The sequence below is a fragment of the Nelumbo nucifera genome, chromosome 3, assembly GCF_055504915.1.
Source record: "Nelumbo nucifera cultivar China Antique chromosome 3, China Antique-T2T, whole genome shotgun sequence".
Lineage (NCBI taxonomy): Eukaryota > Viridiplantae > Streptophyta > Magnoliopsida > Proteales > Nelumbonaceae > Nelumbo > Nelumbo nucifera.
Window position 1 is genome coordinate 104229793 of NC_142651.1, and position 19237 is coordinate 104249029.

A 19237-nucleotide genomic window follows, 5' to 3' on the forward strand; every position below is an offset into this window, starting at 1 on the left:
AATTTGTCCATGAGAAATAGATGTCGAGTCCGTGTCATTGCTTTAGTTAACAAATCTGCCAGTTGGAGCCCATAGGAGACATGAGGAAGAGATATGGTACCCTCAAGAAGGAGATTACGAATGAAGTGGCAATCAACTTCTATGTGTTTGGTGCGCTCATGGAAGACGGGGTTGGATGCAATTTTGATTGCACTGATGTTGTCTACATAAAGAGGAACTGAAAATGGTGGCTCACTTAGTATTTCAAATAGAAAAGCCCGAAGCCATATGATCTCACTACACACGGAAGACATAGCCTTGTATTCAACTTCAGTGGAAGATTTGGACGCAATAGCTTGTTTCTTGCACTTCCATGAGATAAGGGAGTTGCCTAGGAAGACACACCAGCCAATTGTGGACCGTCGGGTGTCAGGGCATCCAACCCAATCAACATCTGCATAGGCCATAAGATGAATGAGAGATGATGAGGAGAAGAATATCCCATGTGAAAGTGTGCCCCGTACATATCTTATAATCCGATGAACTGCATAAGATATGTCTGGCCGAGTCATGGTGAGATAGATTAAACTGCACACTAGCTGACGATAAAGGGTAGGATTTTTAAGGGGAGACCCATCATCTTTGCTGAGTTTTAGATTCAATTCTAGTGGAGTGTCCACAATCTTAGAATCACTAAGATTTGCCAATTTAACAAGATCAGCCGCATACTTCTGTTGATTAACAAAGTAGCCTCGAGAATTTCTGCTCATCTTAAGGCCCAAGAAATATGTCAACGGTCCCAAGTCCTTCATCTTGAAGGATTCACTGAGTAACTGTTGTAGCCTAGAAATTCCTTCTATGTCATCCCCTGTAATGAGTATATTATCAACATAAAGGAGTAATATCGTTACTCCTTGCTTCTGCTTTAGGGTGAACAAGGAGTAATCAGAAGAACTCTGAATAAAGCCAACATCAGTGATGACAGATATGAACTTCTCAAATCAGGCCCTAGGAGCTTGCTTCAAGCCATAAAGTGACTTCTTTAGACGACAAACAAGCTACGGATCTGTACAATATCCCGGAGGAGGCTTCATGTAAGATGTCTCTTTCAATTCCCTATGGAGAAAAGCATTCTTGACACCCATCTGATGAATTGTCCACTGTTTGATTGCAGACACAGCCATCAAAAGTCGTACAGTGGTCATCTTAGCTATAGGAGCAAAAGTCTCCTCATAGTCTATCCCATATTTCTGTTTGTAACCCTGTGCAACAAGCCTAGCTTTGTATCTGTCTAGGCTTCCATCAGGTTTTAGTTTCATAGAATAGACCCATTGGCTTCCTTTGAGAGATGTCTCACGTGGAGCTTTGACTAGGTCCCAGGTGTCATTCTCCAGAAGAGCTCAAATCTCAGAATCCATTGCATCTTTCCAATGTGGTTCTGTTACAGCCTGCTAATAAGATCTAGGAATGTTTGTGGTAGATAAAATGGTAGAAAATGAGCTATGGTCTGGTGAATAACCATAACGGTTAGGTGGACGAGAAATTCTAGAGGAATGGTGTAAAGTATGAGCAATAGGTTCAGAAGAAGGTCCTGAACACTTACTGAGGCAACTAGAGTGACTGGATTAGCAATTGGAGGCGGAGTAGAAGGGGGGATGGAGACTGAAGAAGGTCATTGCTTCCTGAAGTAGGTCTGAAGTTGTTGCAGAGGTGACAATGGAGTATCCGATGTACCTATAGAATCAAAACTATGCAACAAGGAAATTGAAGGAGTTGGGAACTTCACAATATGTTCGAAAAATGACACACTTTCAAGAAAAAATACATTACGAGAAATTCAAAGATGACAAACCAAAAAGGTCATAGGAAAGATACCCTTTATGTTCAAAACTATACCCCATAAAGGCACACAAAGCTATTTGTGTAGTTAACTGTGTGTTCATGGGGTGGAAGGTGGACAAAACAAGCACATCCAAATACTCAGAGCATGGATAGGTCTGGGATTTGTGGAAGAGGGATTGAAAATGAGAGGAGTTGTTCAAAACTGATGACAGAAGATTTATAAGATACATAGCAGTGCTGGCCGCCTCCACCCAAAACCAAGAGGGTACGTAGGAATCTTGTAAAAGGGTTATGACTACACTCAAGATATGCCAATTTTTCCTTTCTGCAACCCCGTTTTGTTGTGGGGTGCTTAGACAAGACTTTTGGGTTTGAATTCCATGTTGTTTTAAGTAGTTTTGGAAATCTCCATCAATATACTTTCCCCCTGAATCCGACCGTAGCACACAAATTCGGGCATCAAACTGAGTGGCAACATAGGTGTGAATTGTGAAAGTGCTAAAATACGGAATACACTTCATATTTCTTTCGAAGAAAATAGGCCCAAGTGAAATGAGTGCAATCATTAATAAAGATTACAAAATATTTAAAACTCATTCGTGAGACAACTGGAGATGACCAAACATCACTATGTATTAAATAAAAAGGGATTGTTGCGTGTTCAGAATGAGAAGGAAAAGGCAAAATATGACTCTTACATAAGACACAAGTAATGCAGTCTTTATTCACATTTTTAAGAGAAACATTAGAAACAGGTAAACTACTAGAAAAAAACAACTAATCAAGTTTCTTAGAAAAAGGATGGCCCAGTCATTTATGCCACAACTGCCAATCTTTATTACAATTAACAAATTCAAAACTAGAAGCAGTAGAAATCAAACATGAAGTAGAAGCAGGCATAGTTTTATTCTTCTCAAATTCTAGAGCAAAGAGTCTTCCTAGTCTATGCCCCTTCCCTTTCACCTCCCTAGTTTGCCGATCCTGTATCAAACAACCATCAGAAGTAAATGAGACATTGTTACCTTCCTTTACAAGTTGGTCAACATAAATTAAATTGGTGGTAAGCTTAGGTACAAATAGGGTTTTGGACAAATGAAATGGAGATGATATAGAAGTAGATAAATATAAATCATTACATCCAAGTATATCTAATTTCTCACCATTAGCAGTAACAATGTGTTTATTGGGGAGATGGGGCTTATGACACTGACCAAGAGTGGCCCCTGTCATATGGTTAGAGGCTCCTGAGTCAATGTACCATAGATGATTCGGTGAGGGACAGTAGGTAGGGGACTTACCAGATAAGCCCATAGCAAAGAAGGCTGAAGAGATAACAGAGGACATGAGCTGTCGAATTCATTCCTCAGACATGCTACCTGAGGTGTCATTCTGCCCAGTCACAGAAGTAATGGAAGATGCTGCATCTGATCCATCTACACCTGTCTAAAAAGCCTTGTAGCTTCCTTTCTTCTAATTTGATTCACTGCTTTTCTGAAGCTGAGTGGGGCATTCAATGATAATATGACCATCCTGCTTACAGTAGGTGCATGTATTCTTTTTCTTGCATTGAGAAACAACATGTCCGAACTCCTTACATTCATAGCATTGTATTTTAGAGAAGTCCTTCCCTTTCGGTTTTGTTGCTAGAAAGACCGTATTAATGTTAGACTCATTCCTTCCATCCAGAGTAGTTTGTGTGGCAAATCTGGTTTCAACCCTCAGAATTTCACCGAGAATAGTATCCAAGTCGGGAAGTGTTCCTCAACTCAGGATATTAGATCTAACAACTTCGAATTCAGGTTTGAAATGCATTAGGAAGTGCATAATCTTTCTTCTATCGAAATGTTCCTTCATATACTTCACACAACATTCTGAAGGATCATTCCCCGCGTGCACAAGCTCATATTCAGTCCAAAGGTTAATAAACCCAACATAGTACTCTTGGACCTTTCTTTCTCCTTGATAATGGGAGATGTCAACCTCTATCTAGTACTGTCTTGAGGTATTTGATTGTTGATATACTCTTTCGAGATACTCATACATCTCACAAGCAGTCCAGTACCCTCTCATAGGAATTGCAATGTTAGTTTCAACGGATCCTAAGATCCAATATGCAATTTTTGCATTATCAATTCTCCATTGATTAGTACCCTTGAAGTCCGAATCATCAGGTTTAACTACTGATCAATCCAAATATCCCCAGAGGCCTTTCGCCTCCACATGAAATTGGAAATTGAATTTCCAAAGTGCATAGTTCGTACTATTAAACTTGATGGGGAGAACTTCCATTCTTCCTGATGCCATTGAATCACAAGAGCAAGAAAACACAGAGAGAAGTGTTCAAAACAGTAGAATAATGAAGTACCTTTCAGTCAATGTCTAGAAAAGGAAACTGTAAGGGTCTGTCAAACTCTGAAGTGGCTCAAAACCCTTCTAGATCAAATCCGATTCAAACCAAACCAATTGGAAATAGTAGATCTACCTTGGGCGACACTAAATCTAAAGTTTCAGCCTGATTTGATGCTTCTAGAGGGAGATCCAATCTGAAAGAGAAATCTGGTGGCACAACAGTCCAAGAACAGTCTGTCGAGTTCTGATTAAAAGCAGCTTTAGAAATCGAATTTAAGAGCACTCAAGAACCTCCCAAATACTATTAGGGAGTAATCTAGATAACAGATAAGAAAGAGGTGAGGAAGTAATCACTTGCAGATCAGATCGTGACCTGCTCTGATACCATGTCAGAGTCATATCGAAAAATTAAGAAAGAGAAAGAGAGAGAGACAACACAGTCGAATGGTGGGTGTGACAACTTCAGTCAACACCCTAAAAGAAATATTTATATTAAGTTGTAAAATGACAAATCTGCCCTTAATATACATGAGAGATATAATACAAAGAGAGATATACAGAAAAGGAAAGTAAAAGTACAAAAATAGCCCTACAACTAGATTTCACTGCCTCTACAAAGGGTTGAATTATTTTTTGTTACTCTATGATTGTATTCTGTTAAGAGTTTGTTTATGCTCTCACCTCTAAAGGGAGGCAACATCTCATGCTTCATCTTAGGGTGAATGTGCATTTCCTTTATTATTAATAAAATCATTATTCATTTATCAAAAAATGTAATGTGGAAAGCTACAAGGGCTGCTATACTTTGGGTGCTTTGGAAAGAAAGAAATAATAGAATCTTTCAAGATCCTGCACATTAAATAAGAGACTTAGTTGACAACATTGCCTTCAAAGTCGCACATTGGCCAAAGACTTTAAAGTTGTAATATTGATGATATTTTGAAGAATTGCAATGCAGTGGTGTCTTCTACGTCATCTAAGCATATGATTCAAGAGAGTTGGAGCCTCAAGTAGCTAAACTTTGATGGAAGTTCCTTGGGCAATTCTGGTCCTTCAGGAATAGGTGGTATGAGAGATGCAAAATGAAATATTATAGCTTTATACTCTCGACCAATAGGTTTGGGTGACTCTCCAAGGGCAAAAGTACTAGCCTTTCTTCAAGGGCTGAGATTGGCTAAGAATTTGGGCCTCCATCAGATTTAAGTAAAGGGGGATTTGAAGCTGATGATTGGGTGGCTATAGCTATAGACAGATATTATGGCAATTTGGACTCATAAGGGAGATTAGAAGCCTGTTAAAAGAGGGTGTACATTTCAGACGGGTTAGAAGATCGGCAGATGATCTGGTTCATTCTTTAGCCAGATGGGTGATTTGTTCTAGGCTGAATTTTACTTTAGGCGTTGGTTTTCCCTACTCTTAGGGACTGGAGTCTGGACAGTCTGGACCTGTGCTTCTTGTATAAGTTCTTCTATTATTAATGGAAGTTACAGAGTTACAGTTTCCCAGAGAGAGAGAGAGAGAGAAGTGATGTACCATAAATCCCAATTAAGGATTCGACTATGATGCCCAAAAGACTGATACCCGAGAACTTATAACCAATCGACAAACATCATAAACGTGATAACCAATCACCAATCAGGTGGGTTTTCATCAAAATTCACCCGGGGGGGGGGGTTGATTGGTTAACATCTTTCCAAATATCATGTCTTTCTAGCATCATAGATTTTTCCCTCAACCAAACTGGACTGTCCAAACAATGAATCTAATCAAAACAAAAGTCAAGGCTACCAAAGTGATCATCTGAGAGCAAGATCCGCAATCCACAACCAAGATTTTACATTTTCACTTAATCTTATGCATTCAATTAAACCACAAAAATTTCTAAAAATCTAGCCAAATAATACAACATAAGTGAAAGATCTGGCCATCTAAATGGCCTCTTAAAATCAATGAATTGATGCCATCCATTCATCCAAATTATGTACTGATATTTCAAATAATTTAGTCCAGTTGAGGTACCAAACCAAAAGATCTAAACTGTTAAAGTGACATTCTAAGATCAGTTGACTAATCTCAACAATCCAAGCGATAGGGGTTCAACTAGGGTTGGGTTGACCTGAGCATTTATAAAATTTTGAATAGGCCCCCAAACCTAAACCCAGTGTAATTGAAATGCTTCATCTTGGGCAATCCGACTACCATCCCTACCAAGTAATACCAGACTTCCAGTTTTCAACTAATCTAGGCCATCCAAATAATGTACCAGTTCAACCCAACAATCAAGGCCATTCAAATAATGTACCAGATCAACCCAACAATCAAGGCCATTCAAATAATGTACCAGATCAACCCAACAATGAAGGCAATCAAAGTGGTCTCCATGGATTAATATCACCCATCCAAGTGATGTACCAAATTAAACCAAAGATCTGGTTTGTCAAAGTGGTATCTCTAACTGAATTAATGAATTTAAGCCATCCTAGTCATGTGCCAAAGTTTTCATAAGGTAGAACATATGATCTCTGCCATTAATAAAAATCAATCATTAAATAGTAAAGGAGGCTAGGGCTTCACACCCCCAAAAGTACGGGGGTCCTCATAATTTACCCTCTCCTTTTTCCTTTTGTATATTTTAGGTTTTAGGCAAGGTTCAAAGTATCAATACGATACGCCCTGTATCACAGGGCATATTGTATTGTATCTTTGGGTGCCAGATACACTTATTTACAGGTGTTTTCGGGAACCCCTTGTTTATTAAATATATATAATTATACTTAAAATTGAAATTTGAAAAAAAAAATTAAAAAATAAAAGGTGCATCACTTAAAGTACCAATACACCTCTGCTGATACACAGGTGTATCGTTTTACATTCTTCAATGTCATACAAGTCTCTGCCTTAAATGGACTGATAAAGAGAGGATTTCGATATTTCAACCTCGAACACGAGGTTCTAAATTGTTATTAGTCTTGAGACTTATACCATCTAACATAATATCTAGGATCAGGTCAACTACTCCATCAATCAACTCACAGTCAGAGATGTTCGACAAAGCAACTTACTCAAACTCCATTGTAATCTAGCAGAGCGTTTGTTCCCAAGTGGAAAGCTTCTTTCTTTCAATTCTACAGACCCACATTTAGTGTTCATCGTCAATTGCCAATGGAACAGATTTCACCTGACAGACAACAGAGGGAAAATGGTTTTATTGTCTCTTCCATACGTTCATATGCTAAAGGAAAAAAAAAGTTCATTAGGAAAATACTATATGCAAATCCACACAGTAAAGGTGCTATCGTGTTACAAACGCAAAACTGGATACTAATAGTGTGACAAGTCATATGTTGAACGTGCATTAATGCTATGTAATATTTAGGTGCCCAAGTGTCATTTCCTTTCAATTTACTTCTCTGTTTTAGTTGAATTCCTTACACGATAGTAAAGGTGCTATCGTGTTACAGATGCATATGTATGATCGATTACAAGATGTATTGTGAGTTGAGACAAGGTATGAAGGTACCACCTTGACTGGGGCAGGACTTCAGATGTATTATGTAAGATGGATTTGTATCCCTTATTCCATTACACTTACCAAATCTGTATTCCTTATTTTTTTATCAACATCTGTATTCCTTATTGCCTTACACTAATCAAATGTGTATTCCTTATTCTATAATTGGGTCTCAGGTTGGGTTTGGGTTGAGGCTGACCAGTGCCGAATGCAACTCTGTTGATATTGTAGCTTTGAAACATTTGTAAATATAGATTTAATTGACCATAGGTAAAATATGTGTTTGACGGGGTGGGGTGCGTTTGATATCCTATTTCACTTAGTTGAGTTGGGGTTGGGTACAGGTTAGAGTAACTTCAGGTCAGGTTCAACTTGAGGAAAACCTGTACCAAACCCTACCCCAGGATCAAAATATCAATACTATTTTTATTGATCAATAACAAAGGATTTCATTAATTAGAGAAAAAGGAATTCAAAGGGGAGATAACCTCTCTTATCTCCCCCACACAAGAAACATGGCAGAAAATAACAGTTGAGCCCAAAACAAGTTCTTTCTCCCTATTCACCCCTTGCTTTGCTAACCCATCAGCAAAGGAGTTTGCACATGTCTTAGCCCAAGCTACTTTAACTTCCATTTCTTTTGTCAACCACTTGAATTGTTTCTTCTCATTGCCGTACATCCAGTCCAGTTTTATCTCCCTTTGGCCAATTTATCACCAGCTTAGAATCTCCTTCGTTGATCAGCTCCTCAAGTTTAAGTCCTTAGCTCTCTGAACACCTTCTAAAGCTGCCAAAATCTTAGCTCTAAGAGAGTCACCCTGTTCAATTGGGCCTGAGAACAAAGCAGTAATTTTCCCTTTCTCATCCCTTAAAACACCCACAATACCCAAAGGCCCTAGGTTTCCAATGCTGCTTCCATCAAAGTTCAATTTATAGAATCCACTTGGAGGGGGGACCAAGTTGGAACTGAAACCTCTTGAACCGGGGCTGAAAAGGCAATTTCTTTCCATTTTCTTGACAAATCATCTATTGAGACATTGTTGAAGAGATCCATTGATTTAAGCCAATGGAATACCTTGGAGCAAATCACCTCCTGAATGGTTTCCTTATTCCTCTCTTTCCCTGAAAAAATTCTGGAATTCCTTTCTTCCTATACAGTCCAAACAACAGTAGCTCTCACAATGCGACATTATTTTTTTTTTTTTTGATAGGAAACGGTAACTTTCATTAGATAAAACCATAAGAAACAACTGTCACCTTCCAAAGTAAAAAGGTGACCCCTGAATAACAAAAATCTTACAACACTGCACAAAACAAAAACTCCCGATTCACCCCCTGTTTTGCTAGGTAGTCAGCTAAAGCATTTGCTGACCTCCTAGACCAATACACTTTTGCATCCAGCTCCCTTGTGAGGCTCAATAATTCCCTTACCTGTTGTTTAAGGGACCACGTTCCCAAACTGTTTGATTGCAGCCATCCTACTACTAATTTTGAATGCCCCTCCACTTCCAACTGTTGGAAACCCAATTGCCTGGCCCATCTGAGCCCCTAGAGGAGCACCAAAACTTCAGCTCTAAGCGAGTCCCCCACACCTATTGGGCAAGAATACAGAGCTAGGAATTTTCCTTCCGCATCTCTAAACACACCCCCTATTCCAGAAGGTCCGGGGTTCCCAATAGAGCTGCCATCAAAGTTCAGTTTGACATGACACTGCAAAGGAGGGGACCAAACTGCTTGTATGGTAGGTGATGAAGTAGAAGATCTGGCTAAAATATTCCAGCCTCTAATCAAATCATCTGTAGAGACATCCTTGAACAAGTCAAGAGTTTTCAGCCAATGTACTGCCTTGATGGTGATCCCCAATAACTTCAGGAGCTGATTTTTCTTTCCCTTGGAAAATCCTATTGTTTTTCTCTTCCCATACTGCCCACAAGATAGCTTCCCTCGTTGTTCTCCACATCACCCTTCCTTTCTTCTTTGGTTGTCGGAAAAGGCTAGGGTCAAATAAATCCGCTACACTTGTGGGAGGATTCCACCTATAATCAAAGAGAGAGGAGAACCAATCCCAAATTAGAGCACTAAAAGGACAAGAAATTAATAGGTGATTCACCGTCTCACCATTCCTCAAACAAAGGCTACAGACATGAGGTGACAAGCACCAATTTGGTCTCTTTCTTTGAAGCACCTCCAAGGTATTGATTTTTTGGAGAATCACTTCCCAACAAAAGCCCTTACTTTTGGGGGGACCGGAGCACTCCAAACTTCTTTAACAGGAAAAGAGGAAACCAGGTTAGAATGAAGGACCAAAGCATTGAGAAACGAAGAACAAGAAAAAATACCTATAGAAGTTTCTGCCGAAACTCTACTGTCCGGAGAGGAGTGGTCTAGAAAAACTGAATTTAGAAGAGAAAAAATGTCAATTGCTGATTCCACTTCTGAGTCCTTCAAACCTCTCCTTAGTCCCAAATCCCAAGAATCCCTAGAAGTACGAAAAGAAGAGATAAATAGAGATTCTTTCAAAGAAAGGGAATAAAGGTTCGGGAATCAATCCTTAAGAGGAGATTCCCCAATCCACAAGTCCTCCCAAAAAAGAATTTTATTACCCACACAAGCATCATACTTGATGAAAGGATAGAAGAAAGGCAAGATACCAACAATATCTTTCCATGGGGAAAAACGCGAAGCCCTTGGGTCGAGTCTAGCATCCCATCCATTTGCTGTCATTCCATGAATACTTCTTATCACCTTATGCCATAGACTCTCTTGCTCCTTAGGAAACCACTATAACCATTTGCCTAACAAAGTTGCATTTCTTACTCTAATATTTCCAATCCCTAAACCGCCTTTGTCTTTCTTTCTAGACACCACTTCCCATTTTACCCTATGATCCTTTTTGGTATCTCCAGGCTCCCACAGAAAATCTCTCATTATTTTTTCAATCTGGTTTGCAATCTTAACAGACAATTTGAAGGTAGACAAAAAGTACACTGGCAAATTTGCTAGTGTTGACTTAATTAGAGTGATTCTACCCCCAAAGAAATGTAGTTCCTTTTCCAACCCACTAGTCTTTTTGAGAATCTTTCCAAGACTAGGTACCAAAAGCTAACAGACCTCGAACTTCCTCCCAAAGGTAAGCCTAAATACTTAAGGGGCCATTTACTTACCTCACAACCTAGAGATCTAGCCAACAATGCCACCTGACCTTCTTGCCTATTAATTCTAGCTACACAACTTTTATTCCAATTTACTCTCAAGTTGGAGGCCTTTTCAAAATTCTCTACCAAGACCTTTAAATTTTCCAACTCCTCCGGATCTCCTTCACAAAAGAGAATCAAGTCATCGGCAAATTGAAGGTGGGTTACAACTATTTCTTCCCTCCCTACTCTCCACCCTCTAATCAAATTTCTAGCATTGGCTCTAGTAATCTGGACACTGAACACATCAACTATCAAGGTGAAAAGGAAAGGAGAAAGAGGGTCCCCTTGTCTTAATCCTCTCTTTGCCGGGAAGAAATCCTTGGCTACCCCATTTACTAGAATGGAGTAGTGACATGAAGAGATACAGCCCTTAATCCACATGCACCACCTCACAATGTGACATTATTCTTCCCCTTTTCTTTGGCAATCTAGAAAAGGAAGGAGCAAACAAACTTTTCACATCTAGTGGCGGGGCCCACCTGCATCTAAACAAAACTTAGTCCCATAAACCTTTAACAAATGAGCAAGAGATCAATAAATGGTAGCAATTCTCACCAACAACCTTACAAAGACAACACCAATAAGGAGACAAACAGCTCTTTGGTCTTTTTCTTTTCGAGTAAGCTTCCCAGCAAAAATAACCAATCCTAGGAGGGATCGGTTTGCTCCACACCTCTTTAATAGGAAAAGGTAAACCCCTAATAGTTTCTGGTTGGATTAGGGTGTTGAAAAAGGAAGAGCAAATAAATAGACCATGAGGAGTGGGGGTCAACCAAGTACACTCAAGAGAGACAAAGTACTACTTAACTCAGTATCCCTAATAGCCCTTCTTAAACCCAAATCTCAACCAAAACCAGAACCGGAATTGTAAGGAACCAGGAAGGTAGAGATAGGCTCATTTTTATAAAGCAACAAAACAAACATGAAAGGGTATTGGTCCCTTAAAGGAGAATTCCCTGCCCACATATGTTCCCAAAATTTAATACCATTCCCAGAATGCAAATCATACCTATCCAAGGCAAGAACAAGGAAGGATAGCTTGGATGGCTTTCAACGAGGATGCTCTTGTAGTCCTTGCTATGATTCCAATGTCCCAACCATTTGCCGCAGCCCCATGCATGCTCACCACTACCTTTGCCCACAACTTTTCTTTCTCATCAGGAAATCTCCACAACCACTTGCCTAAAAGAGCTGAGTTTCATTTCTGTACATTCCCAACTCCCAAACCTCCTAACTTTTTGCTCCTACAGCCACATCCCACCTAACCCTATGATCCTTTATTTCCTCCCCCGATTTCCAAAGAAAGTCCCTCATTAGGTTTTCCAACTTCCTAGCTATTCCATTGGGAATTTTAAATATTGACAAAAAATAAACAAGCAAGTTAGCTAGAGTGGACCTAATTAAAGTAACCCTTCTACCCATAGATAAGTAATTTTGTTTCCAAGAGGAAAGTCTCTTTTCAAATCTCTCCACCACTGGGGACCAAAAACTCACTTTCCTAGGATTATTACCTAGAGGGAGACCTAGGTATTTCATAGGCCAACTAGAAACCGCACACCCTAATATATCAACACACTCATCCAGTCATCCAGTCTCAAAATTTACCTTTTAGTTTCACATTTGCTCAAAAAGTTGCCCCAAAACTTTGAGATTCCTAATCACCCCAGATCTTCACCATAAAAAAAATAGAATTGTATCATCAACAAACTATAGATGAGTAATAGATACCTCTTCCCCACCAATTCTCCATCCTCTTATTAGACTTCTAGAGTTTGCTTTTGAAATTAATCTTCCCAACACATTTGCTATTAGGGTGATTAGGAAAGGAGAGAGGTCTCTGTCTTACACCCCTTAAGGTCGGAAAGAAATCTACTACTGTTCCATTCACCATAATAAAATAATGGCAAGTCCTCAAACACCCCATCACCCATTTACACTAGGGTTGCAAGTCGGGCCGGGTTAGGTTGGGTTGAGGCCAATCCTAGCCCAACCCTAAGTTCTAAACCCCCAACCCTAACCCTAACTAAATTCCTTTAACCCTAACTAACCCAACCTTCTTCCCATCCCTTAAAATCTCGTAGAACTTCTTAATCTCAGATCTTAACTAAATTCCTTTAATCCTATGTTTTATTAGTATTTGTTTGTTGATGTTTTTATTGGTTCTTTAAGTACAAAATTAAAAAAAAAAGTTTGAAATGATTATAGTTTATTATGAGTTATAACTTATAATAGATCTTTTATGGGCAGTAAGCTATGGGTGGCAAACAACAAAGAGGAGATAAAGAATAAAATATGCAAAAAACATAAAAAATGTTATTAAGGTTTTGACATTTCAAATTAGGATTAAGTGAAGTGATTATCTTAAAAGAAATAAATGATAGTATGTAGTAGGGGCTATACAACTATCATGAATATAAACAAATCAATGTATGATATCATATATATATATATGTTATATATATATATATATATGATATAACATATATTTATATACGATATGTACTATAGAGTCGGGTTGCTCGAGGGGTCAACCCTAACCCAGCCCTAAGTAAAGTCAGGTTCATAAATTTCAACCCTAACCCGAGCATCAACTCGACCCAGCCCAACCCAACATTTTCAGGTTGAGTTAGGGTTGGGTTTGGGCCAACCTGACCCAAGTTGCAGCCTTAATTTACACCATCTACCTCCAAATCCAAAGCATCCCATCACCTCCCTCAAGAAGGACCAATCCACCATATTGTAGGCTTTTTCTAAGTCAAGCTTACACACCACTCCTTTCCACCTAGACCTCCTCATATCCTCCATACATTTATTGGCTATCAGAATTTGATCCACAATTTGCCTCCCCTACACAAAAGCCCCTTGATTGGGGGAAATGATGGTAGGAAGGACAAGCCTAATCTTGAGAGATAACACCTTAGTAATGATTTTGTATAAACTATTCACCAAGCTGAGTGGTTGAAAGTTTCTCGGGTGGGTGGCATCAGATTTTTTGAGCACCAAAGCAATGAAAGTAGAGTTCAAGCCTGGATTAGTTACCCCTCTCCTGTAAAATTCATCAAACACTAGCATAATGCCCTTTTTCAATGTCCCAATAGTCTTGGTAGAAAGCCATTGTGAAACCATCAGGGCCCGGAGCTTTTGATCTATCTATCGAAAACACAACCTCTTGTACTTTAGCCAGATCAAATTCTCTTTCCAACCACTTACAAGTCTCTTCTCCTAAGGTTAGCCACTCCAAACCTTCTAGCCACACTCTTATCACTCAGTGGTCTTCTAAAGATAGATATGAAATGATCCACAAGGGCCTTCTAAAGATAGATATGAAATGATCCACAAGGGCCCCTGCTATCTCATTCTGGTGTGTATCCATGGAGACACATGGATACATTGATACATAGAAGTTTTTGAAACTCTAAAACTTTGGGGTGATAGATTACATCCCTATAAGCTCATAAAAAAAGGAATAAAAAAATATGGTATTGGTCATATTGATAAGCATTGATGCATATGGATATTTTGATCCTTGACCTCACCCATTGACATCCCTAAATGTGTACATGGTAGCCTTGAATACTACATACCTGGTGCATTCTGTGGGACCCAGTGCCAAACCAAAATAGACAAAACACCCTCTTCCCTCTCCCTCCCCATGCATAATACACAAAACGGTTTAACCAATCCACATAAATAGCATTCTAGTTTAGGTTTTACATGCATTGGTTAAACCAGTTCAAATGGACATCAACTACATGCTCAATTTGCTTCTCATGCACTTGAAGCCCTTTTGAAGGGGTTCCTGATCATCCAGTCTGCATAGGCAAAGGAGACTGTTGAGGCACTCACCAAATCTCGAAACTTTAAAAGGTAGAACATCTCCAAGTATCTCCGGGTTTCCCGCCTTTCAAGCTTTGATACATACTTCCAAAACCCGTAAACCCCAGCCAGGGTCATTAGCCTTTCAGAATATATCTTCCATGTATACCTTCAAAATCACCACAAAAATTGTGATATGGAAGGAAATAGAGGTTGTTGATACAAAGGTCAAAATCAAGTAATAAGGTACCAGGTCCAAGAAATGACAAACCTTTCATGGATTCGTTGAAGCCCCGCATTAGAAATCTTATTCCAGTAGCCAGGATCATTTTTGCACTGCTCAAAGAAATCAACCATAACTGTAGCAGCTTCATCAGGATGATAAGGATCAATATGGAAACCCGATACACTATGTTTAATAATTTCAGCAGGTCCTCCATGACATGTGGCAAATGTTGGTAGACCACAAGTCATGGCCTCTACAACTGTAAGCCCAAAAGCTTCATAAAAAGCAGGCTGCAGAAAAGCAGTTAAAAGAAAAGAAAGAGTTAACTATAACATGGGGAGTTCAAAGTATGGAAAACAGAGTCAACCATCAATACATACCTGCACGAAAGCACCTTTTGTGTCAGCAATGTAACGATAGAGTTCACCATTGCGTGCCTGGTTCATTTGGGCTGAAATCCAACGGAGCTGCCCATCTAGATTGTACTGCTTCATCAGGCCGTGCATTTTCTCTATCTCTGCAATTTCTTCCCTGTCTTTGGATTTCTTCGTATCATTGTAACCAGCGACAACAACAAGGTTTACCAATTCCCTCAGTTTGGAGCTCCTACCATAGCAGTCAACAAGCCCTGTTATGTTTTTCACCTTATCAAGCCTTGCCATGGAAAAGAGGATGGGCTTTGAGTGATCGGTCAAAGTACCACTGCAGTTGCAGAAAGGAGCAAATTTAAGAACTGCTGAAACCAAAAAAGATACTGCACTTGTGTCAAGTCTTACAAGGAACTCCTATGAGAACTTAATTTAGGAAGTTCTTTTTTCATTTTTCCTTTAAAAAGATCCCACAACATTGTAACTTACGATCTTCTCAACAAGATCATTGGTTATAAATACAAATGTATGTAAGTAAAGAAATGCATTCATAATTTTCTGTAGTTAACCTTACATGATGGTTCAATAGCCACCTATCCTTTGACATATTCTAGAAATTCACCCAATTTCAGTACGCACATATCATTCTGTGTGTTACATTCTGTGCATAAGAGATTCATGTCCACACTAGAAGAATCATAAACAAATGAAAGGTGAGAAGATAACATTGAAACAAGTTGGAAGAGAAGTGGAATAAAGAACTCACATGTGTTCATCATTCTGTTCTGGATCATATATGAGTTTTTCAATTGAATCATGTAGGGCAGTAAGTCTCTTTTCCTTCTCTAAGTATGGAAAATAAATGCTCATGTCTGCTCCAGGAGAGACAATATTGAATTTTGGATCAAAAACATCAATACCATGAACAACGCGGTACAGCCCCGGAAGAGTGAAAGCCATGTGACTCTCATACTGTCCAACAGTATTCTTGCTGAAACAAAGAGCATTGAACTTAAAGTACTGTACTTTTTCAGTTGCCACACAAGCATTGAATCTAGCATTTGCTGTTGCTAAATTGCCCCAAAAAGTTATTACAAAAAAATTGCCCAATAAGTAATAAGTTCTAAGTTATAGATGCGTTTTGGATTGAACAGCAGAAATATCTCACACTTATGGTAATAATATTTATTTCAACATAGTAGCATATGATTGAAACTAGATTATGATAATAATGCTTCACCTTGCATTGATATCTCACAATTTTCCTATTATATAGGATGGACAATCCAAACAAGAACATCTGTCTACTCTTCATCTTCATGCAAATAAAAATAGATATGTGAGGAATGAGGATAACCATGTCATGCACGAGAATTTATGACAACGGTAGAAAAATCCCATTGTCTAATTTGCAAAACATTTTGTCCCCGTGGGTAGGGGTGATCATCAAAAACAAAAAAAAAACAAAAACTTAACCAAACTGAAAAATCCGGTTAACCAAACTGATCAGTTCGGTGTTTTAGGAAAACCAAAGCTACCAGTTTGGCTTTGGTTAACCAATATGCAAAACCAGCAGTTAACCGAACCGGTCGGTGTATATATTTATAAATATTATATATATTTTTCATGCATATTATATATGTTTTTCATATATATTATGTATTAAATATAAATATATATGCATTATATATAAATATATTTATAATATATAACATATTGTTTATTATTTATAATATAATATATTACATATATTTCTAGTATTTATATTATATGATTATATATTTATTTATAGCTTATATTATAAATTCAAAAAAAACCGAAAAACTGAAGAACCAAACTGAACAAAAACAGAACCAATCAATCAGTTAATCAATTAGTTTCAGTTCGGTTTTGGTTTCCAGTTTTCCAAAAACCGGTGGTACCGGTTCAGTTCGAAAAAAAGTCCCATGGTTTGTAAACGATATGTTATATATTATAACCCTGTGGGTAAGCTGGACTTAATCACCCAACCTCATGTTTGTAAACTATTTGATCAATGGCTCAAAAATAACTATTAGTAGCCAGAAAGTAAGCGAAATGTATACCCAAGGTAACCATCTGATTTACATAAAATTCTGCAAATAGCTTTTTTTTTTCTACTACCAATAATGGACATGCGTCCAGATAGTCCATTTAGAAAGATATTTAGTGTGAGTGGATCTTATGCATGGCATACATATTAGATAATGAGATGAGAAATTATGAGAGTCAAAAAGAAGATAGCCTGATTATCCATATCAACATCAAGGATAAACTAAAAATATAGAACGTTGTGTTCAAAAGTTGAATATCAAATTGTATAAAAACACACCAAAAGAAGGGGCATCAACATCTTTTCAGCCTCTTTCCCTTTCTGCAATCTGGGCACAGAGAAGGTAGATCATCTATTCTTGCATCACACTTGGAACAGGAAAATCTGGGCTCATTTCCTAAGTTCCTTGCAGTTGTGTTGGGTTTTTCTTAAGACCATTCACAATTTTCTGGAAAGCCGGTGCATTGGTGGATTGGGCAGCAATGGGAAAATCATTTGGCACATTCTTCCTGCTGCTGTTTTGTAGTCTATCTGAACGGAGACAAGTAATAGAGATTTTGAGAACAAATCCTCTTAATTAGATGAAATCTGCCAATAATATTTCTGCAAATATTATTTCTTGGTCAAACACTCCCACCATTATGGCTGATACATTTTTTTGCAACTAGTATATACTTCATCTTATGCGAATGCTGTACAGTCACTCAGGACCAAATACAACATAAAATGCATATTTTTTTAAATATTTTCTTACCGTCAAGATGACAGAAAGAAAGATGCTGATTACTAGAGAGAAGAAGAGAGTTGACAATAATAGATTGTCATGGGTCGGGGGAGGGGGAGAATATGGGAGTTCAGATTGGCACCCCCCATAGAGCGCACCCCACTCCCCACAGGCGCCCCACATGCACACCTCAGTGTGCATTGGGAACATCTCCCATACTTGTAACTTGTCATGGGGAGATGTTCCCAATACATGGCTGGGATGGGCTGTTGGGCACACTCTTGGGGCGCTGATGTGAATTCCGAATATGGGAATGTCCTTCTTACCCTTCATCCTGGAAGTCATAAGAATAGCACTTGTTTTTATTGGAAAATGAGAAGTAAAAGGCAATGCAACTACTAACCATAAAGTACGAAGAAATCGGGTAGTAGAACTTTCCGATCTGTAAGGTTGTTGGCTCTGCTTCTCTTTATGGACCTCAAATTATTTCTAGGGTTATGTATTTAGAGAGAGATTATATATCCATCATATTCTCTAGTGTATTACACGTGCAAACATACATTTCAAACAAACTAACTAGATGGGTTGAAACAAGAAAACCAGTTTGAAGCAGGTTGACCTGAGCAGGTCAAAATTTTAGTTTTACATCCATTCCCATTTTTAAAAAAACATAGCATCTACATGCCAACATTTTTCACAACAAAAGGCACCTAAGGACCCAATTAGTAGTTCATTGTTTTGCAGAGTCTCCCTGTAAAGTAAGTTATGTTGAGCTTTACAAAATGTCTATATTGTTGTTTTATGAAGTATGGCTTTCTTATAAGAATTTATTTTTCTCTTATAAACTGAAATAATTCATATTTTGGTGTGGATTCAGGGTTGTAGAACTGGACATGTAACAATTACAGGTAGACAAAATCCACTTTAGAGGGATTGACTTAAGGTCAGGCATAACAATTGATAAGCTTAAGGGTCATAGTATATCAGCTTGATATCATTGTTCTATCACATTAACAAGCGGAAAGTGTTGATGAGCAAATTGGGAAAACAGAAGCACTGGCCATATGTTTCAGAGTGGAATGGTGGAACAGGATTTATGTAGCCAATCCCATCTTTGTAGAGTTGAATTGACTTTAGTTGAGAACTCATATGTT

General features: G+C 38.4%; 1 protein-coding gene across 3 annotated transcripts in view; it reads right to left on the reverse strand.

Moving 5' to 3' along the window:
- Window positions 1–2436: 2436 nt before the first annotated feature.
- LOC104598894 (sucrose synthase 4-like) overlaps window positions 2437–19237 on the reverse strand; it is a 34656-nt gene continuing 17855 nt past the window's right edge. For 2 of the 3 annotated variants that reach the window (XM_010261172.3, XM_088901011.1), the window contains 5 exons: window positions 16055–16279; window positions 15301–15622; window positions 14966–15210; window positions 14725–14863; window positions 6971–7348 (listed from right to left, as the gene is read on the reverse strand). In XM_010261172.3, the coding sequence (XP_010259474.1) occupies window positions 7310–7348; window positions 14725–14863; window positions 14966–15210; window positions 15301–15622; window positions 16055–16279 (970 nt within the window). In that variant the 3' untranslated portion in view covers window positions 6971–7309. Of the gene's footprint in view, window positions 2803–6970; window positions 7349–14724; window positions 14864–14965; window positions 15211–15300; window positions 15623–16054; window positions 16280–19237 lie in introns of those variants that run through there. The other variant, XR_002022750.2, reaches the window with a different exon arrangement.